Source organism: Anolis carolinensis, chromosome 2, assembly GCF_035594765.1.
Source record: "Anolis carolinensis isolate JA03-04 chromosome 2, rAnoCar3.1.pri, whole genome shotgun sequence".
NCBI lineage: Eukaryota > Metazoa > Chordata > Lepidosauria > Squamata > Dactyloidae > Anolis > Anolis carolinensis.
In genome coordinates, this window is record NC_085842.1 from 194,997,461 (window position 1) to 195,016,242 (window position 18,782).

At 43.8% G+C, this 18,782-nt stretch overlaps 1 protein-coding gene across 4 annotated transcripts in view; it reads right to left on the bottom strand.

Annotated features, from left to right (window-relative positions):
* LOC100566600 (A.superbus venom factor 1) overlaps positions 1-18,782 on the bottom strand; it is a 111,490-nt gene that overhangs the window by 72,388 nt on the left and 20,320 nt on the right. For all 4 annotated transcript variants that reach the window (XR_010003201.1, XM_062971468.1, XM_062971469.1 and 1 more), the window contains exons 7-12: positions 18,386-18,476; positions 9,491-9,593; positions 9,215-9,335; positions 3,090-3,205; positions 2,698-2,844; positions 1,677-1,889 (exon numbers count right to left, since the gene is read on the bottom strand). Coding sequence is in view for 3 of the 4 variants with exons in the window: in XM_062971468.1 (XP_062827538.1) it covers positions 1,677-1,889; positions 2,698-2,844; positions 3,090-3,205; positions 9,215-9,335; positions 9,491-9,593; positions 18,386-18,476 (791 nt within the window). In the remaining variant the exon portion in view is untranslated. The remainder of the gene's footprint in view (positions 1-1,676; positions 1,890-2,697; positions 2,845-3,089; positions 3,206-9,214; positions 9,336-9,490; positions 9,594-18,385; positions 18,477-18,782) is intronic.

Consider the following 18,782-nt stretch of genomic DNA (forward strand, 5'->3'; position numbering starts at 1 on the left):
TGCCAGAAACAAAGTAACGAAGGGCACAGAGTTACTGCAGGGTCAGAAGCCCAGCCAGTGACCAGTAATGGAGCGTAACTGCAGAACCAGGAGTCAAACTGGAACTGGGAGCGGAGCGTTACTTCAGGGTCAGGAACGAAGCCAACGGTTGATAACGGAGAGTAACTGCAGAACCAGGAGTCAAACTGGAATTGGGAGCAGAGTGTTACTTCAGGGTCAGGAACGAAGCTAGTGATCGGTAACGGAAAGTAGTTACAGAGTTGAGAACAAAGCCAAGCCGGAATAGGGAGCGAAGAGTAAAGCCAAAACGTTGTCCAGTCCAAGGTCCAAGATGAGAAGTCATCACAGCAAAGTCCTCGTCAATGGGTTAACACAAGGAGCCAAAACGACGGAGGCGAACTAATGCAGACAGTAATCACAGTGCAGACTAAGGAAAACCCACACAGTTCCCGCCCCGGTCGTAAATATAACCCGGAATAAACTTACGTCGGTTGCACAGTTCCAAGCCAGTCTTCAGGAACACGAACACGAAACCCAATGGCGCCCAACAACCACCTTGCCACACGCAAGGGCCCAATGGCCAAATGCCCTCAATTTATTTACAACTCATCTTCAGAACTTGAGCCGGGCACCGCCCTTCCCACAGGTTGCTCCCATTCCTCATCTGAGCTGGAACTGTCCTGCCAACGCCCAGACCTACCCGCAGCTGTGGAACTATCCCTACTCCTCCAATTAGACCACCTTGGGTCTGATCCTGAAGGATCCCATGTTTCCTCAGTGTCCCCACTACCAGTGAGCCCAGTCTCCCCATCACAATCCTCTGGAACGCGTGTCCAGTCCATGCCATCCTCTTCTGCCCGCACCACATCCCCAACGTCCATTTCAAGCCCATCATCCCCTTCAAAACCCTCAAATGAATCCTCATCTGTTGATTCCTCAAATATCTCTTTAAGCCTCTTTCTCTGTAACTCCTCAAATGAGTCTTGCTCCCGAGGAGTCTTTCTTCTCTTCCTGCTACTATCAGTAGTATCATTGACTCCAGAAGGCGCATTCACAACATGCACAATGGAGGATTTCCTTATAGCGACACCAGAGGCACTCCAAGTGACCAGCTTCTGGCCAAAGGAAATTTAGTATAATGCCAGGTTTTTGACTTTTTGTGGGTTTTTTATACATTATAACTGAATTTACAATTCGCTTCTGACATGATAAATAAATAAGTGAGGGAGGCGGGGGAGAAAGGGTCTGTGCCCTGAGATGCTGCTGCTGCTGTTTCGGCAGTTCCAAACTTTAATTTTTTCTGAATTTCTCAGGAGAAGAAAAAAGGAGGAGGTGGGAAGCAGCATGGTGCCACGGAGCCCCTCACTATTACTTGTGGAGCCCCAAGGCCTCCACGTAGAACAGTTTTAGAACCCCTGATTTAAACAATGGCAGACTGACAAGGATAACATAATGGCACTGGCATTACACACATATAATGTGCTGAATAAAAACTTTTTCTGCCTTCTCATGAAGCACTGTGATATTCAAGAGTTTGCTTATTTCAGACCAGGCTATAAGAAGAATTCCTGGATCCAGCTTTCCCCTGAAGACTAAACATGTACAACTCTTGAAAACAAATACAAATAAGAATGTGGGACATGAACTTCTGTTCTGCCTAGGTTTATATCACTTACCATGTAGGTGAAATATCTGATTTGGTTTACTACATTTAGGTTGCTGCTTTTGATCTGGAACATGACAGGTAAATGGTCTCCAACCTTAAGCTCTGTAGCTAAAATTAGTAAATGGAGATAGTTTCCAGACCCTTCCTGGGTTTCGTAGGCTGTAACAATCATTGTTTTGGTTGCCTGACGTTCATTTGTGAGTCTTGCTTGGTTGGTTTTTACCTAGAGAGAGTAAGAAGGATTAACAAAAGCTCAAAGAAACTATAGAAACATTTAAACTAGACCATCATGAGCCAATGGGCCCAGGGAGCAAAAATCGACAAGCATCTTGGATCTATCAAGTTCTGTGAGATACCTCTTGTTACATGACTTGCATCATCAGGATGAAAGAACTGTGTTCTGTCATGTGGTCAGGAGATAACTACTCTACATATAAATGATAGGATATGACTGTTGTGAGGAAACACAAGAAATAAGTAAAGAGCACCAGAGGATAAGAAAACTTTCCAAGTCTGAAGCTCTTTGTAAATGGATATTCTAGCAAGGGAAATTTGAATATTCTGCATCAGGGCTGAAATGCTTTTTCATCAAAGGCCATCTTGCTTCAATGGCAATGTACTGTGTGGGGATAACGACAATACTAGTAGCTGGTATCTTGCTCCTTCCATTATCTCTTTCTTCTCCATCCCATACTTTCTGCCATACACATACACACAAACCACAGACCATTTTTCTCCTTCTTTCCTAATTTCACAGACAGGAGGGGTCACTCTTGCCAGAGCTCTAAACTGATAACACGCAGAAGGGTTTGGGCATGAGGATTAGGGCAAGGACTGCATGAAATTAAGACAGATGAAAATACAGCCCTAGAACAGCAAGTACCCTAGCCAACAAAACATGCACTCTGCAACTGAGATATAGGTCTTACCTTAAAAGTGTGCCAGTGATTTTTGTTCTGTGCTTAAAAGATAAGGCAATCCCTTCCCACTGTGCTTTGGGGAAAATGTAACATAATCTCAGAGTGACTCACAGTGATTCTTAGCTCTTGTGTGTCTGCTGGTATGTTCAGCATCAGCCTGGCTGTCCCATCATCCTGGGTGGTTGCCTCAACCCGAATGGGCTCTGATACCACAGCAACATGGGCAGCTGGGGAACCATCAGGGTTGGTGACAAACACCTGTGAAGCAATTCCAAAACTATAACTGAATGTGGACTGTAGAAGCCCCTCTCAAGTCTAAATCAGTGTATTGTGGATATCAGCAACATCAGATGTTTGTGGAAATTTCCAAAGACTACTTATGATAGGGTGGGATATAAATAAAGATGATGATGATGATTATATTTATGCATCTCAATATGAAGACAGCACTAGCATGTCTGGAATTGAGCCATGAGACGAAAGAGGAATTCAACTAAGATTACCATCAGCTCATATGGCATCCCTGGCTTGAAGAACTTTGAGGTTTTTGTGAAGAGGATCTGATAGGGAGATGTCACTATGTTAATGTCGCTTCTTTCAGTCATCACCATGTCGCTCCCTGGAGAAAGTGGGGGGAATAAAAAAAAGAAACCCCAGATTGTTAGAAGAGGAAAGAAATGTTGAGAGAGTACATCCAGTTCATACAAGTGCAATGCATGCCAATTCCAAACCTCATGTCCTTAGGGAACATTTCTACACATGCTTTTTCCTGCCAACCTACAAAATAACGAGACAGCGCAAGTAAAATGTGTTTAAATATGGGCAACTTTATTAATTGTTACCTATTTAACTCTGAAAGTGAATGTAACACTATTCTGGAGGCACGCGTGTAGCCCGGGGGGGGGGGGGGGCTTGAGGGGCTTGAGCCCCCCCCCCCCCCCCGAAATTCTCAGGGTGGTCCACGAGAAGGCCTTAAATTTATTATTTAAACTGTTATGTTTATTCATATCATGATCTGATCACCATGTTCAATATATCCCATATGCATGGGGGTATTGGGATAATGATACAAAAAGTTTGCTAGGGTAGACCCTCCCGCACTCAGACCCCCCCCCCCCCCCCGAACCAAAATTCCAGCCCCTCCTGAATCAAAATCCTGGCTACGGGCCTGTCTGGGGGAGAATCTGGTGGAAAAAACCCAGCCACGGTAGTGTCCTATACCCAGCCTACCCTTCGGCAGATAAGGGAAAAAACACTTGGTCCCTGGTTAACCGAAACCTGAGCAACCTTTAAGGGGACTGTGTTGGAGAAGCCTCCCTCAAAGTTGTTGAGGCCAAACTCTCCACTTTCCAAGGGCATTTAGTTTCCCTCAGCTGTTCAAGATGGATACCAGATGAGTTTTTTAGCTTATGTCCTTCACTCCAAAGGGGTTGGTGCCCTAGGTGTACACCAGATTGAACATTCCCCTATCAGTTTTCCGGTGAAACCTATTTAATTGCCACACCATCCCAATTTGCCCCTGAGGACAGTACAGGGTAGATGGGGAAAAAACCCTAGAACATAGGAGGGAAAAAAATCCTACCCAGCCCCTTACAACAACAACAACAACAAAAATTTATTTATATACCACTCTATCTCCCAAAAGGGACTCAGGGAGATTTACACATGGTAGATGTTCAATACCAACATAGAGCATACAACAGTCCAATAATAAAATAACAACAAAGCATAATAGCGATTAAAAAACAGTTAAAAACAATGTACTCATTTGAAATATAAAATACAGTACAGTCTCACTTATCCAACACTCAGTTATCCAACGTTCTGGATTATCCAACGCATTTTTGTAGTCAATGTTTTCAATACATCATGATATTTTGGTGCTAAATTCGTAAATACAGTAATTATTAAGTAGCATTACTGCGTATTGAACTTTTTCTGTTAAATTTATTGTAAAACATGATGTGTTTTGGTGCTTAATTTGTAAAATCATAACCTAATTTGATGTTTAATAGGCTTTTCTTTAACCCCTCCTTATTATCCAACATATTCACTTATCCAACGTTCTGTCGGCCCGTTTATATTGGATAAGTGAGACTCTACTGTAGTTTCAAATTACTCCATTGGGTGATTCAACAATCATTGAGCATAATTTTCCAATTGAGTCAGACAACTGTAGGAGATTACGGCAACCACTTAAGCTATACTGTTATATGGGCGGGCGTGGTGGGCTGAAGGTCCAACAAGGAATGGAGGAGAGGGGGATGGCTGATCCCTAAATCAGCCACGCCCTCTCAAACCAGTTCCAACTGGAACTGAATGTCTCTCCTTGGGGGAGGAGGCAAATCACTCTCCTTCCCCAGCTTTGCTGGTGGAGGAAAGTCCCTTCTATTAAATAAGGCCTGTGGATCATAGAAACATACATATTATGAAGAAAAGGTCGTAGAGAACAGATGTATTAGTCCACAATAATCAGGGGCTTAAACAGAAAAGGCAATGTTGCAAATAATTTGATAATACTAAAAATGGAACTTAAAACAACTAACAGATAGGCAGCTCACTCAGGGTGCATCTATACTGCACAATTAATGCAGTCTGAGACCACTTTAAATGACATGTCTCTAGACTATAGAAGCTTAGAATTTGTCATTTGATGAGACACCCATACCCATGCTCTTTGGTAGAAAAGGTTAAAAACCTTGCAAAACTACAATTCCTATTATTATAAATCACAGCTAAAGTGGTCTCAAACTGCATTAATTTAGGCAGGATTTGACAAAGGCATCTCCATTTGCAAGTTTAGGTGAAGAAAGGGCATAAATCTACAGCCAGCTCTCCATATGTGAGGATTTGACCTTTATAGATTTGATAGCTAATACTCCAGAAGACAGGATCAGAAATCAAAATGATATCAAAAGATTAGAGAGCTGGGCTAAAACTAACAATATGAATTCAATAAGGAGAAATGTAAGATACTACACTTAGGCAAAAAAAAAATGAAATGCACAGAGACAGGATGGGTGATACCTGACTCAACAACAGTACATTTGAAAAAGTTCATGGAGTCTTTATAGACAACAAGTTGAATATGAGCCAACAATGTGACGCAGTAGCTTTAAAACAGCCAATGGGATATGGGGCTGCATCAAAAGGAGTACAAGCAGTCCCCAGGTTACAAACTATGGGACCAGGCCTTTGAGCAATAGTAGCAGCACTAACTGTAAAATGAAATTAGGATGAATAATGGACAGATCTAGATCATGATTTGGAATGCGCCTGTGAATGTATATTTATATGGATGTTTTAACTAATGCTATCTATTTTAACTGTAATTTTTATATATTATGTTTTATATTGGTTTGTTCAGCGTCTAATGATGCTAATTGTAAGGCCGCCCTGAGTCCCACCTCGGAGGTGAGAAGGGCGAGACATAAATGCTTGCAATAAATAAATAAAATAAATAGACAGGTTTTGAAAGTTTGTTCTTAAGTTGAATGTGTGTGTAAGTTGGAACCAGTATAACTCCAGCCAATTTTTTAAAAGTTTTGGATAGCATAGGGAAGGGTTAACACCCCTCTTACTTTCAGTCCTTGTGACAATTGCATTTAGAAAAGTTTGGCTTGTCCTGGAAAAAACGGATTGGTGATAAAGCTTCAGTAGAGACCCCTTTTTCCATGATAACTCTTCCAGAAGTGAATTTCTCTTCCTATAGGTGATTTACTCTCACTTCCTGTTTTCTCATCCCTGTTATTTATTAGGAATCATATCAATCAATTTTTATTAATGCTCCAACCAATGGTCATATGCATTTACAGAAACAACATAAAACAAATGCCTATACAAAACACTGTAAAATCCAACAGTTAAAAACAGGATGCAAGCAGGATAAAACAGAGAGTGCAAAATATGCATTGTGAGGTGCAGCAACACAAATGCAACATGTGCTGGGAACTGCACATTTACTGATAAAAAGCCAATATAAAAGATCAGTAATTTAAAAAACTTAAGTAACAATATAAATAGGCATCAATACAAAACACTGTAAAATTCAACAGTAAAAAGCAGGATGCAAGGAGAACAAAACAGAGCTTGAAAAATATAACCGATAAAAAGCCAGTGAAAAAAATTAGTCATGTTAAAAAATAGATAAAAGCATGTCCGGCACAGTCGATTGCAATGTCCACAGTCTTGCCCTGATTTTATTTGCTGCCAGAGTAAAGAGAGAGACCTTATAAGTGATTGTGGAGTTGGTATCAGATAAAAGGTAGAAGTTCTTTTCTGCAACCGTGTTCGATTGTAAGTACCATAGAATAGGCCCTAAGAATTTATTTCTTGGTGCAGAGTATAGGGAGCAGTCAAACAAGTAGTGGGGTAGGTCCTCAATTTCTGGGGCCCCCCTTACACATATCCATAGCCAAAGGAGTGCCTGAATATCTAGCATCCAGCACTGCTGAGGTCATGCTTTGGAATCATAGGGCTGTAAAAGCTTGTCTGAGATTAGGGAATGTAAGGTTAGTTAGATACATAGCCCTTTCATGGTTGAATTTGTATAATTTGTACCACGTCAAGAATTTGGAGCTGTTAATAGCCTGTCTGTCCATTTGAATTCCTTGATTATAAATGTGTTCATGCAATTTCTCTCTTGAGTTTAGGATCGAAGGCTCATGAGACAGGATAGGGTATACTTTCAGCAATTTCTGATGTTTTGAGCTCCAAACTTTGCATTCTGATAGATGTTCAAAGCATAGCTTTGGGAAAACCCTAGCTGAGGAATCCTTTATGATTCTCCAATAATTGTATAGGGAAAAGTGAATGAGGGATCTTATGGAGGGTAGACCAACCTCTGCTCTGATCAAGGCTGCTGGAGTGCCAGGTGGGAGTCTCAGCAGTTTCTTAAGGAATGTATTCTGGATGGCCTCCAATTTCAGTATCTGTGAATCATCCCATCCCCAGACTGGGGCACCGTACAGGATCTAGGCAATAACTTTGCTCTAGAATATTTTCAGGGCTGGGGCAACCAGATGGCCGCCTGCTGTGTTATAAAATCTGAGGATTCCTCCAATAGATTTTAGAGCCACTTCTCTGCTATGTTCTATATGGAGCTTCCATGATAGATTCTCTGAAAAATGTACACCCAGGTACTTAAAGTCCCTGCATTGTTCAATCTGATGGCCAATCTGAACTGTGAGTGTCTTTTTCTGAACACCAACACCTTTGGTTTATTATAATAGATGTTCAGCTTTTCTTTGGAACAGTATATGCCCAGCTTAGTAAGCAGCCTTCTTAGACCTGTTTGGGCGAATGATACTAACACCAAATCATCTGCATATAAAAGGGCAGAAATCGTCTTTGAACCTACTGAAGGTGGAAAGAATTTTGAACCTGAAAGTGCTGTTATTATATCATTCAAGTATAAATTAAAGAGTGTGGGTGCCAGCAGACAGCCTTGTTTTACTCCTTTGCTAGAGTGAATTGGATCAGTTAATGAGACGGAGGTGCCAACTCTTATTCTAGCAGTGGTATCGGAGTATAGTGCCTTGATAAGGAACAACAGGGTTTATCTATATTAGTGTTAGTCAATTTTTGCCACAAGTTTCTGTCAATTGAATCGAAGGCTGCATCTAAATCAACAAAGGCTACAAATAGGTGTTTAGTTGGTCCTGTGATTGCTTGTTGGGCTAGGAAGTACAGAGTTAAACACTAGGTACTGCAATTGAAGAGAGATATTGATTGACAAGCTGGAACATGTCCAGAAGAGGACAGCTAAAATGATCAAAGGTCTAGAATCCGTGCACTAAAGAACTGGGAGTGTTTAGCCTAGAGAAGAGAAGGCCAAGAGGGAACATGGTAGCCATTATTTAAATATTGAAAGGAAGTCATAAAAAGAGGGAGAAAGTTGGTTTTTTGCTTCCTTGGAGACTAGACTCAATGGAGCAATTGAGTCCACCTGGGCTTCCTGGGCTGTTCAACAGTGGGACTCTCTGCCTCAAAGTATGGTGGAAGATCCTTCTTTGGAGGCTTTTAAACAGAGGCTGGATGTCCATCTGTCAGGGTACTTTGATTGTGCCTTTCCTACATGGCAGGGGGTTGGACTGGATGACACCTGGGGTCTCTTTCAACTCTATTGTTCTATGGTTCTATGATAGTTTGTGGATTAAATCAAAATGTTTTCTTCATGAATTTTAGGTCATCCAGTATGACTCTATGAACATTTTCTGCCAGAGGTTTACATAGAGTTGCAATGAAGGAACTAGAGATTCTTAGAGGTAACATTTTGCTTCCTAAAGAGAATTCTTCTCTAGAAGTCTCTAGGCCACCAGTGCAATTCTATGTTCAATTTTTGTTTGAAGCTGATTGTAGAATCATGTTATAGGACCTAGAGATTTCTTGGGAGGTGTTCTCTCATGTTTTAAAAAGCAATTTTATTTGCTCTTTCTTCACTTTCACAGGGGTCCTACACCCCTAACCCCAGCAAATGTAGAGAGCTGGCTGTATGTGACCCAGGAATCCAGATCAAAACCTGAGCTATCTACTCATGACACCATGAAATACACTTACTGTGAAAAACTCCAGAGTTCCCTTTTTGAGCTATCTGCCAATTCATGTGGCGTTGGAAGTCACAACTCACCTAATTCTGTCATCACTGTAACAGAGACATAGAGCAAATGCCCAGCAAGCATATTCAGGTTACGAAATTGGGTCTGAAGCATGTCTCTTGTTAGCACTGCATGTCCTTCCCCTTCTTGAATCTAGAAAGGAATAAAGAACATAAAAATCAATAAATAAATAAACACTTCCTAAACATCTCTCTCTCTCTCTCTCTCTCTCTCTCTCTCTCTCTCTCTCTCTCTCTCCCTCCCTCCCTTCCTCCCTCCCTCCCGCCCAAATATAAGGATCTTCTTACTGGAATTCTCCTCAGTGAATCTGGAATACTCTTTTTCCCATCATCAATTTTCACTCCAAAGAGGACAAAGGCTACACCTTCTACTTTCTTCCCATAAAGGTATCTGGAAGAAAACAATGAAATAAGACATGCTGGCTCACATCTATTATGCATTGTATGTGAAGACAAGAAGTCTGCATTTGACATCACATGAGGTTGCATACAGGAGTGTAACTAAACATTATTCACAATCACATTGGAAGAACAAAACACCAACAGAGGTGGTTCTTGGCACTATAATAGTCCTATTTCTAAAGTCGCTGTAGGGTGAAAGAGCCTTGTGTTTCCTCTCTGAAACGAAACGCTGAAATCTGTGGTGATAGCCCTAGTGCTTGGCAATTTGTTTCCCTTTGGAAAAAGAGGAAACACAAGCTTGCTACTTGTGCTACAAAACAAGCTTGGGGGAGAGAAGGGACCAGATTGGGTACCCAGACAGATTTGAAGAACCCCAGGGAGGAAAGAAATGCACCATAAATATGCTTACCAAGAAGAAAGGAACTTGGGAAGGAAGAACTAATACAAACCCATAAAACCCCATTAAACCCCAATTAGCAAAAGAGGGCTTTGCCTGCTTTATATTCATTTTCATATCCATACACAGAGGTTGGGTTTTTTTTCTCTGCAATTTTCTTGGAGCTGTCATGCAGTGAAGTTCATATCCACTGTTCCTCTGGAGGGGTAGAAGCCATGCTGGGAGGATGTCTTTTGAAATAGGTAGAAGGCAGTTTGCAAGAATTCTTGTGAAGATTTTTCTGGTGGATGTCCTATGAGCCTTTGAGAACCTTAAGATCATCTGAGGAGGCCTTGTTCTCAATCCCACCTGCCTCGCAAGCGCGGCTGGTGGGGATGAGAAACAGGGCCTTCTCAGTTGTGGGTCCTCGACTGTGGAACTTCCTCCCCAGCGACATCTGGCATGCTCCATCCCTTTTGGGTTTCAGAAAGAAATTGAAGACCTGGCTGTGCGCACAAGCGTTTAAAGAATAAGTTCTGTTGGATTCGACTCAGACTGGATTAAGATTTATGTACAAAGTCTTGTGGATGAATGGTTCAAATACTTTATATTGTTTTTAAACTTTGTATATTGTATATTGTTATTTTTGTTTAACTGTTTTAACTGTTTTATTGTTTTATTTTATTGTACTGTGGCATCGAATTCTGCCAGACTTGTAAGCTGCCCTGAGTCCCCTCGGGTGAGAAGGGCAGGATAGAAATGATGGAAATAAATAAATAAACTGCATTGCCATAATTACTGCCTTCAAAAACATCCTGCAAATCTCTTGGGAAGATAGAAAGACAAATTCCAGCATTCTGGAAGAAGTAGAGACCATCAGCACTGAAGCAATGATTCTTTGCCATCAACTTCGATGGACTGGCTATATTGTTCAAATCACTATCTCCCAAAGAAGTTGCTCTCTATTCAAGAATGGAAAATGGAATGTTGGTGGACAGCAACAGAGATTTAAAGTGAGTTTACAGCTAACTTTAAAACATGTAGAATAAGCACAAAGGCTTGAGCATTCTAAGTGGAGGTTACCAAAAGTGTGGATTTTGAAGAGGCATGACTAGAGGGCAAAAAGGAGAAATATGCCAAGAAGAAAGCTTGTCAAGTAAACCCTTGTTAGCACACTTTCCATCTGGAAATATATGCTCTCACTTTAAAAGACCATGTAGATCCAGAATAGGTTTCTATAGTCACTTACGGAACCACTACCAAGACTCTATCCAAAAATGGAAGACAAAGACAATGACTGGTGGAGAAATATGATGAAAGAGAAATATTTGTCAAACTGCAACCAAGATTGGGACTTACCAATTAACTAGTTATGATAATGAGTGGGTCATTTGTTTATTGTGGGGTTTGGGAATTAGTAGAATGTTATTAGGTACCCCCAGTGGCACAGGGGGTTAAACCGCTGTTAGGCCCAGCTTCTGCCAACCTAGCAGTACAAAAACATTCAAATGTGAATAGATCAATAGGTACCACTCAGACGGGAAGGTAACGGCGCTCCATGCAGTCATGCCAACCACATGACCAGGAGGTGTCTACAGACAACGCCGGCTCTTCAGCTTAGAAATGGAGATGAGCACCAACCCACAGAGCTGGACACGACTAAACTTAATGTCAGGGGAAAACCTTGACCTTTACCTTTACCTAGAATGTTGTTAAAAATATAAGTGTGGTTATACAGTAACATTTAAAAGGAATAGATTAAGAGATAAAAAGTCAGCAGACTGTGAGTGAAAGGTCTGTAGATTAGTTGTTATGATTGAGCCTCGTGGCTCTGTTTCTGACAGGCGTGGGCGTAAGACTCCTCGAGAGTCGGATACTCTCGAGGAGCGAGAGAGAAAAAGACTGCGAGACATATTTGCAGCACCCTCTGACGAAGAGTCTTTCGAAGGGTTCACGGAGAGAATGGAGGAAGGGCTGGTTAGCTCAGAGGAGGATGAGATGGATTGGACTCGGGTAAGGGAGGAATTGGGGGCCACTGGCCATGATGGGGCAGAAGATGAATGGGGACCTTCAGGATTAGACCCATGGCGTAGCTGGAGGGATGGGACGGGATCCACAGCTGGAGATGCTGTTGGGCGTAGTCAGAGGTGTTCCAGCTCTGACGAGGAAAGTGATGAGGAAACGCCCGGGTTAAGGAGGGCAGCTGACAGTGATGAAGATTTGTAACTGGCATAAAATGGGGCTTGGGAGCAATTGCAAATTGCGTCGGGCAAGGTAATCTGGGCAAACGCTTGGGATCCGTGTGTGTGTGTGGGACGCTTCCCTGAAGACTTGTGTGCTTTCCTGTGCTGAGACGTAAGTTGATTGGAATCCAAGGTCAGACGGCGGGAGGGATTGTGTGGGCATTTGTTTGTGCAAACCTGTGCTTACTCTTATTAGCTTGACCTTCCGTCGTCTTTCTGACGGACGCCATCTCCTGCTTTGAGAACCCGGACTGAACTGACCACGGCTTGTCTTCCCCCCTTCTTGGACTTGGAAAAACTACAAACGTCTGGCTTTGATCTACGGAACGGAACTGGTCTACTCTACTTCTACAATCCTTGGCTGCGTCTGCTCGTGTTGGAGATCCTGTCTGCTGTGTGTGTGTGTGGGAGCGACGCAAGTTACTCTAAGCACAGTGTTGGCAGCAGAGAGGAATCTGCTGCCAATTAGTTGCATTCTTTGTATCTTTTGTTCCTTGGCTTTCGTTCTGTTAATACCTAGGCTGAAGCAAGCAGTTTTGTTTTACCCGGATTAAACTCCGGTTTAATCCGGTTTATCTTTTGAACATTTACTTTTGTCCTTTTTTGCTCCTAAAGGCAAAAACTGCCTGGCCCTTGTGTTTTTACGGGCATTTTTGAGTTCTGTAAACTAATAAACTCTGTTACTTTGAATCTTGTGGCGTTCTGTCCTTGACAGATTGCCCGACGCCCATAAAAAGTTTATTGCAGCAATAAACCCGTCAGGAAGACGATGGAAGAGTTAAGAGCCAAAGTAGACCAATTGCAAACGGCCTTTACCGTAAGCCAAACAGCTTTTGCTGTGAAAGGACATGTTTTGACTCCTGAACGCTTTGACGGGACCAGGTGCAAATTGCCAACCTTTTTGGCACAAGTGGAGCTTTATTTTTCTCAGCTCAGTGCTCATGCTTTTCCTACTGACACTAGCAAGGTGGCTTTTATTTTGAGTTTGTTGACCGGTCCCGCAGGACAATGGGCCACTAATTTAATTTTGGGAAACGACCCAGTCAAAGACAATTTGAATCATTTCAAAAAGTTGTTAACTGATACTTTTGGGGATCCTCTCCGCACGGAGAACGCTGGGTGGGCTCTGTATCGGTTGAAACAGGGAAAGGGGACTGTTTTGGATTACTTAAATAAGTTTAACCTGTATCGCCACCAGCTGGATTGGGGAGAAAATGCATTCATGCTTTTATTTACTGCCGGGTTAAGTGATATGCTCCAGGATGAATTAGCACGCTTGGAGCCGGCTGAAAGCTGGGACGCCTTAGTAGCTAAGGTGCTACGTTTAGACGCAAGGTTCGAGGCTCGTAAACACTCAAAAGCAATGTGTGCGCCACCCATGCATGTAACCAGGGCACCTGTGGTGATGGGGGAAGAGCCCATGGAGCTTGGGGTCTTTAAAAAGCTGTCTACAGAGGAAAAGAGCCGTAGGAGGCAGCTGGGCTTGTGTTTGTACTGTGGGAATGCTGGGCATTTTGCCAAAAATTGTAATGTGAAACCTTCCCAGCTTTCGGGAAAAGGCCAGCCCTAGTGCGACGTGAGTCCAACGCACTAGGGCTCCTCAAGCAGTCAACTGAGGGGAGGAAGCATGTTTTCGTACCCATTACTTTATCTGTTGGGGGAAGGGAACTTGTTTCTACTCTGGCACTGCTGGACTCAGGAGCTACGGTCTCCTATGTAGACATTGAGTTTGCGAAGAAGCATGGCATTCCTAGAGTGCGCAAGGCATGCGACGTATGGGTGGAGGGAGCAGATGGGAGACTGCTGGAGACTGGGGTGGTTAACCAGGAAACCTCAGCAGTAACGTGGGAGGTGCAGGGAGTAACGGGAACGTTTGTGTGGGATATTACGAGCTTGCCTAGATATGATGTGATCCTGGGGATGGATTGGCTAGCTGTAGTAAACCCACAAGTGGATTGGGCAACACGTAAGGTGATCTTAAAGAGGCAGGATTGTTGCACTCTAAACGTTACTCATGCTGATATGGAGGGAGTGCCTGCTGAGTATGGGGAGTTCTCTGATGTATTTTGTAAAAGAGAAGCGGACAAATTACCACCGCACAGGCCATATGATTGCGCCATCAAGTTGGCAGAAGGTGCGAAACTGCCAGCGGGGAGGCTGTATGCCTTGACTGTACCGGAAAGGCAAGCTTTGCGGGAGTTTTTAGATGAAAATTTAGCCAAGGGGTTTATTCGCCCATCTAGTTCTCCAACTGCGGCACCAGTATTCTTTGTAGCCAAAAAGACTGGGGAACTTAGGCTGGTCTGCGACTATCGGATCCTAAACAAATACACCATTCGGGATAGGTACCCGCTCCCTTTAATCTCGGAACTGTTATCAAGGGTGCAAGGGGCTAAGGTCTTTACCAAGCTTGACCTGCGGGGGGCCTATAACTTAATCCGTATACGGGAAGGGGATGAATGGAAGACGGCATTTAACACGTGTTTCGGATGCCACGAGTTCCGAGTCATGCCTTTTGGGCTTTGCAATGCTCCTGCGGTCTTCCAGAGGTTCATGAACGATGTGTTCAGGGACCTAATTGACCAATTTTTAGTGATTTATTTGGATGATATCTTGATTTTTTCTAAGGACGAGAAAGAACATCGTCAACATGTCAAGCAGGTTCTGCACCGACTGCGGGCTAATGGGCTTTTCGCCAAGGCTTCCAAGTGCGTCTTTCATGTGCCTGAAGTGGAGTTCCTAGGTCATGTAGTGTCAGGTAGGGAACTTAAAATGGACCCACATAAGGTTGACGCCGTCAACTCATGGCAGGAGCTGAAGACTAAGAAGGATGTACAAAGGTTCTTAGGTTTTGCTAATTACTACCGGGAGTTTATTCCGAATTTTGCAAAGCTCACGGTACCTTTGACGCAGCTTCTGCGCAAGAAACAGCCATTTGTGTGGGGGCGGGAAGCTCACGAGGCGTTTCTACAACTTAAGTCTAGTTTTCAGTCGGACAACATACTAACCCATCCTGATGTTGACAAACCGTTCGTGGTAGAAGCGGACGCTTCTAGCTACGCGTTGGGGGCTGTATTGTCTCAGAAGGATTCCTCAGGGACCTTGCGTCCCTGTGGATTTTACTCGCGGCAACTAACACCCTTCGAGCAGAACTATACCATATGGGAGAAGGAGTTGTTGGCGATTAAGGTGGCGTTTGAGGTGTGGCGGCACTGGCTTGAAGGGGCACGGCACCAGATCGTGGTCAGATCTGATCACAAGAACTTAGAGCACTTGCAAACAGCAAAGAAGTTAAACCAGCGTCAAATCCGATGGGCTTTGTTTTTCTCCAGGTTTAACTTCAAGGTGCAGTTCGTAGAGGGGAAGGCAAACTTGCGGGCCGATGCTTTATCTCGCAAGCCGGAGTTTAAGACCAATGAGCAGGTTGTATGTCAGACCATCTTGCCTACTGCCTCTCTGTGTGTTGTAGATAATGAGCTCGGGTTACATGACCAGATCCTTGAGGCTCAGAGGGATGATGTGTGGACACAGGAGCAACTGATGCTGCTCTCAGCAGGTAACCGTACCATACTGCCGCATCTACAAGATCAAGACGGAGTATTGGTACGCAGGGGGCAGGTCTACGTACCAGTGGGGGCCCTCAGGTTAGAGGTAATTAGAGCCCACCATGACGAACCCATGGCTGGGCACTTTGGCAGATTCAAGACCGTGCAGCTCATTACCAGGAGCTATTGGTGGCCAAAAATGCGGCAAGACATTCTGCGCTTTTGTGACAGCTGCGCCGTTTGCCAGCAGAGTAAGACGCCTGTTGGGCGCCCTAGAGGGTTGTTGTCGTCTTTACCTGTTCCGGACAGGCCATGGCAAATCATTTCCATGGATTTTATTTCAGATTTGCCTAAGTCTGGGGGTTATACTTGTATTTGGGTGGTGGTGGATTTATTTAGTAAACTGGCTCATTTTATTCCTTGTTCGACCATTCCGGCGGCCCCTACGTTGGCCTTACTATTTACTAAGCACATCTATCGTTTGCACGGGGCACCCGAGGTGATTATTTCAGATAGGGCTCCGCAATTTGTGTCACGCTTTTGGAAACATTTCCATGAGTGCTTGGGGACTAAGTTAAACGTTTCTTCAGCCTTTCATCCGCAAACGGATGGACAGTCGGAACGGGTTAATGGGCTCTTAGAGCAATATCTGCGTTGTTTTTGTTTAGATCAACCCACGGCTTGGGTGAAGTGGTTACCGGTGGCGGAATTTGCTTACAACAATGCGGTGCACACGTCTAGTCAGCATACGCCATTTGAGCTAACTTATGGTTTTCACCCACGGGGAGGTGTGGCGCCGTCGACCAATGTGGTCTCTTCGGACCCTGTGTACCGTTCTTCGGAAATGGCTGCATTGCATGATGTTGCCCGTCGCTTACTGTTGGAAGCTAAGGCAACGCAGAAGACTCAGGCTGACCGCCACAGGCAGGCAGGGGAGGAATTGGAAGAAGGGGATTTGGTGTGGTTATCTTCCAAACATATTAAACAGGCTGGGGGAAAGTTTGCGCCTCGGTATTTGGGTCCCTTTCCTATCGTTAAAAAGATTTCTTCTGTTGCGTTTCGTTTGCGTTTACCGTCTAGTTTAAAGGTCCATCCAGTCTTTCATCGCTCGCTGTTGAAACTTGATACCTCTAGTCGTCGTGGTGCTATAGCGGAGGGTATCACTGCCACTTCTCCGCCATCGGGGGAGGAGGCCTTTGTGAGAGGGGATAGTGTTATGATTGAGCCTCGTGGCTCTGTTTCTGACAGGCGTGGGCGTAAGACTCCTCGAGAGTCGGATACTCTCGAGGAGCGAGAGAGAAAAAGACTGCGAGACATATTTGCAGCACCCTCTGACGAAGAGTCTTTCGAAGGGTTCACGGAGAGAATGGAGGAAGGGCTGGTTAGCTCAGAGGAGGATGAGATGGATTGGACTCGGGTAAGGGAGGAATTGGGGGCCACTGGCCATGATGGGGCAGAAGATGAATGGGGACCTTCAGGATTAGACCCATGGCGTAGCTGGAGGGATGGGACGGGATCCACAGCTGGAGATGCTGTTGGGCGTAGTCAGAGGTGTTCCAGCTCTGACGAGGAAAGTGATGAGGAAACGCCCGGGTTAAGGAGGGCAGCTGACAGTGATGAAGATTTGTAACTGGCATAAAATGGGGCTTGGGAGCAATTGCAAATTGCGTCGGGCAAGGTAATCTGGGCAAACGCTTGGGATCCGTGTGTGTGTGTGGGACGCTTCCCTGAAGACTTGTGTGCTTTCCTGTGCTGAGACGTAAGTTGATTGGAATCCAAGGTCAGACGGCGGGAGGGATTGTGTGGGCATTTGTTTGTGCAAACCTGTGCTTACTCTTATTAGCTTGACCTTCCGTCGTCTTTCTGACGGACGCCATCTCCTGCTTTGAGAACCCGGACTGAACTGACCACGGCTTGTCTTCCCCCCTTCTTGGACTTGGAAAAACTACAAACGTCTGGCTTTGATCTACGGAACGGAACTGGTCTACTCTACTTCTACAATCCTTGGCTGCGTCTGCTCGTGTTGGAGATCCTGTCTGCTGTGTGTGTGTGTGGGAGCGACGCAAGTTACTCTAAGCACAGTGTTGGCAGCAGAGAGGAATCTGCTGCCAATTAGTTGCATTCTTTGTATCTTTTGTTCCTTGGCTTTCGTTCTGTTAATACCTAGGCTGAAGCAAGCAGTTTTGTTTTACCCGGATTAAACTCCGGTTTAATCCGGTTTATCTTTTGAACATTTACTTTTGTCCTTTTTTGCTCCTAAAGGCAAAAACTGCCTGGCCCTTGTGTTTTTACGGGCATTTTTGAGTTCTGTAAACTAATAAACTCTGTTACTTTGAATCTTGTGGCGTTCTGTCCTTGACATTAGTCTTCTTTTTTGTTTGTTCATTTTATGTATTAATTGCATTTACTATAGGAGAACATTGAACATTTAGGGAGTGGCTTTCTCCCTGATCAATCTACCTGTTGCTAACATTGTGTGAGGGAGGCATGACAAACTTAACCCGGTAACATGCAAATTATATTATTCAAAATTGTATGAAGCAATTAGATTAATCTAAAGAGAAATAGGTATCAAATTGACTTCCCCATACTTTCCCACAGTTACATATACATTCACCTTGCGGTGATAACCACGCTGAAATTTTTCTCAGTATCAGCATAATAAAATCTCTCTTCTGGTTCGATAGCAACTTCAAAGCTTGGCAACACTGGGGAAAAAACAGGGAGAATAAGAGGCAAATGTTCATGAAAAGAGATATACTACATGAGATTTTGGACTTTTTTGCATAAAGCAGTTATTCCATAGCAGTTATGCAAAGAATAATAGGAGCTACATACTGACATAATCATCACATGTCTCTGGATTTCTGTGGAAATGTGGTCCTGCATTTCTTTTTCTGCATAACCTCATAACTCCAACCAAATTTCTGCTAATCTGTAATTTTTAAGCAATTCTGCAATTAGACATATGGGTTCATTAAAATCACTGGCTCAGAAATAGTGAGAGAGGAACG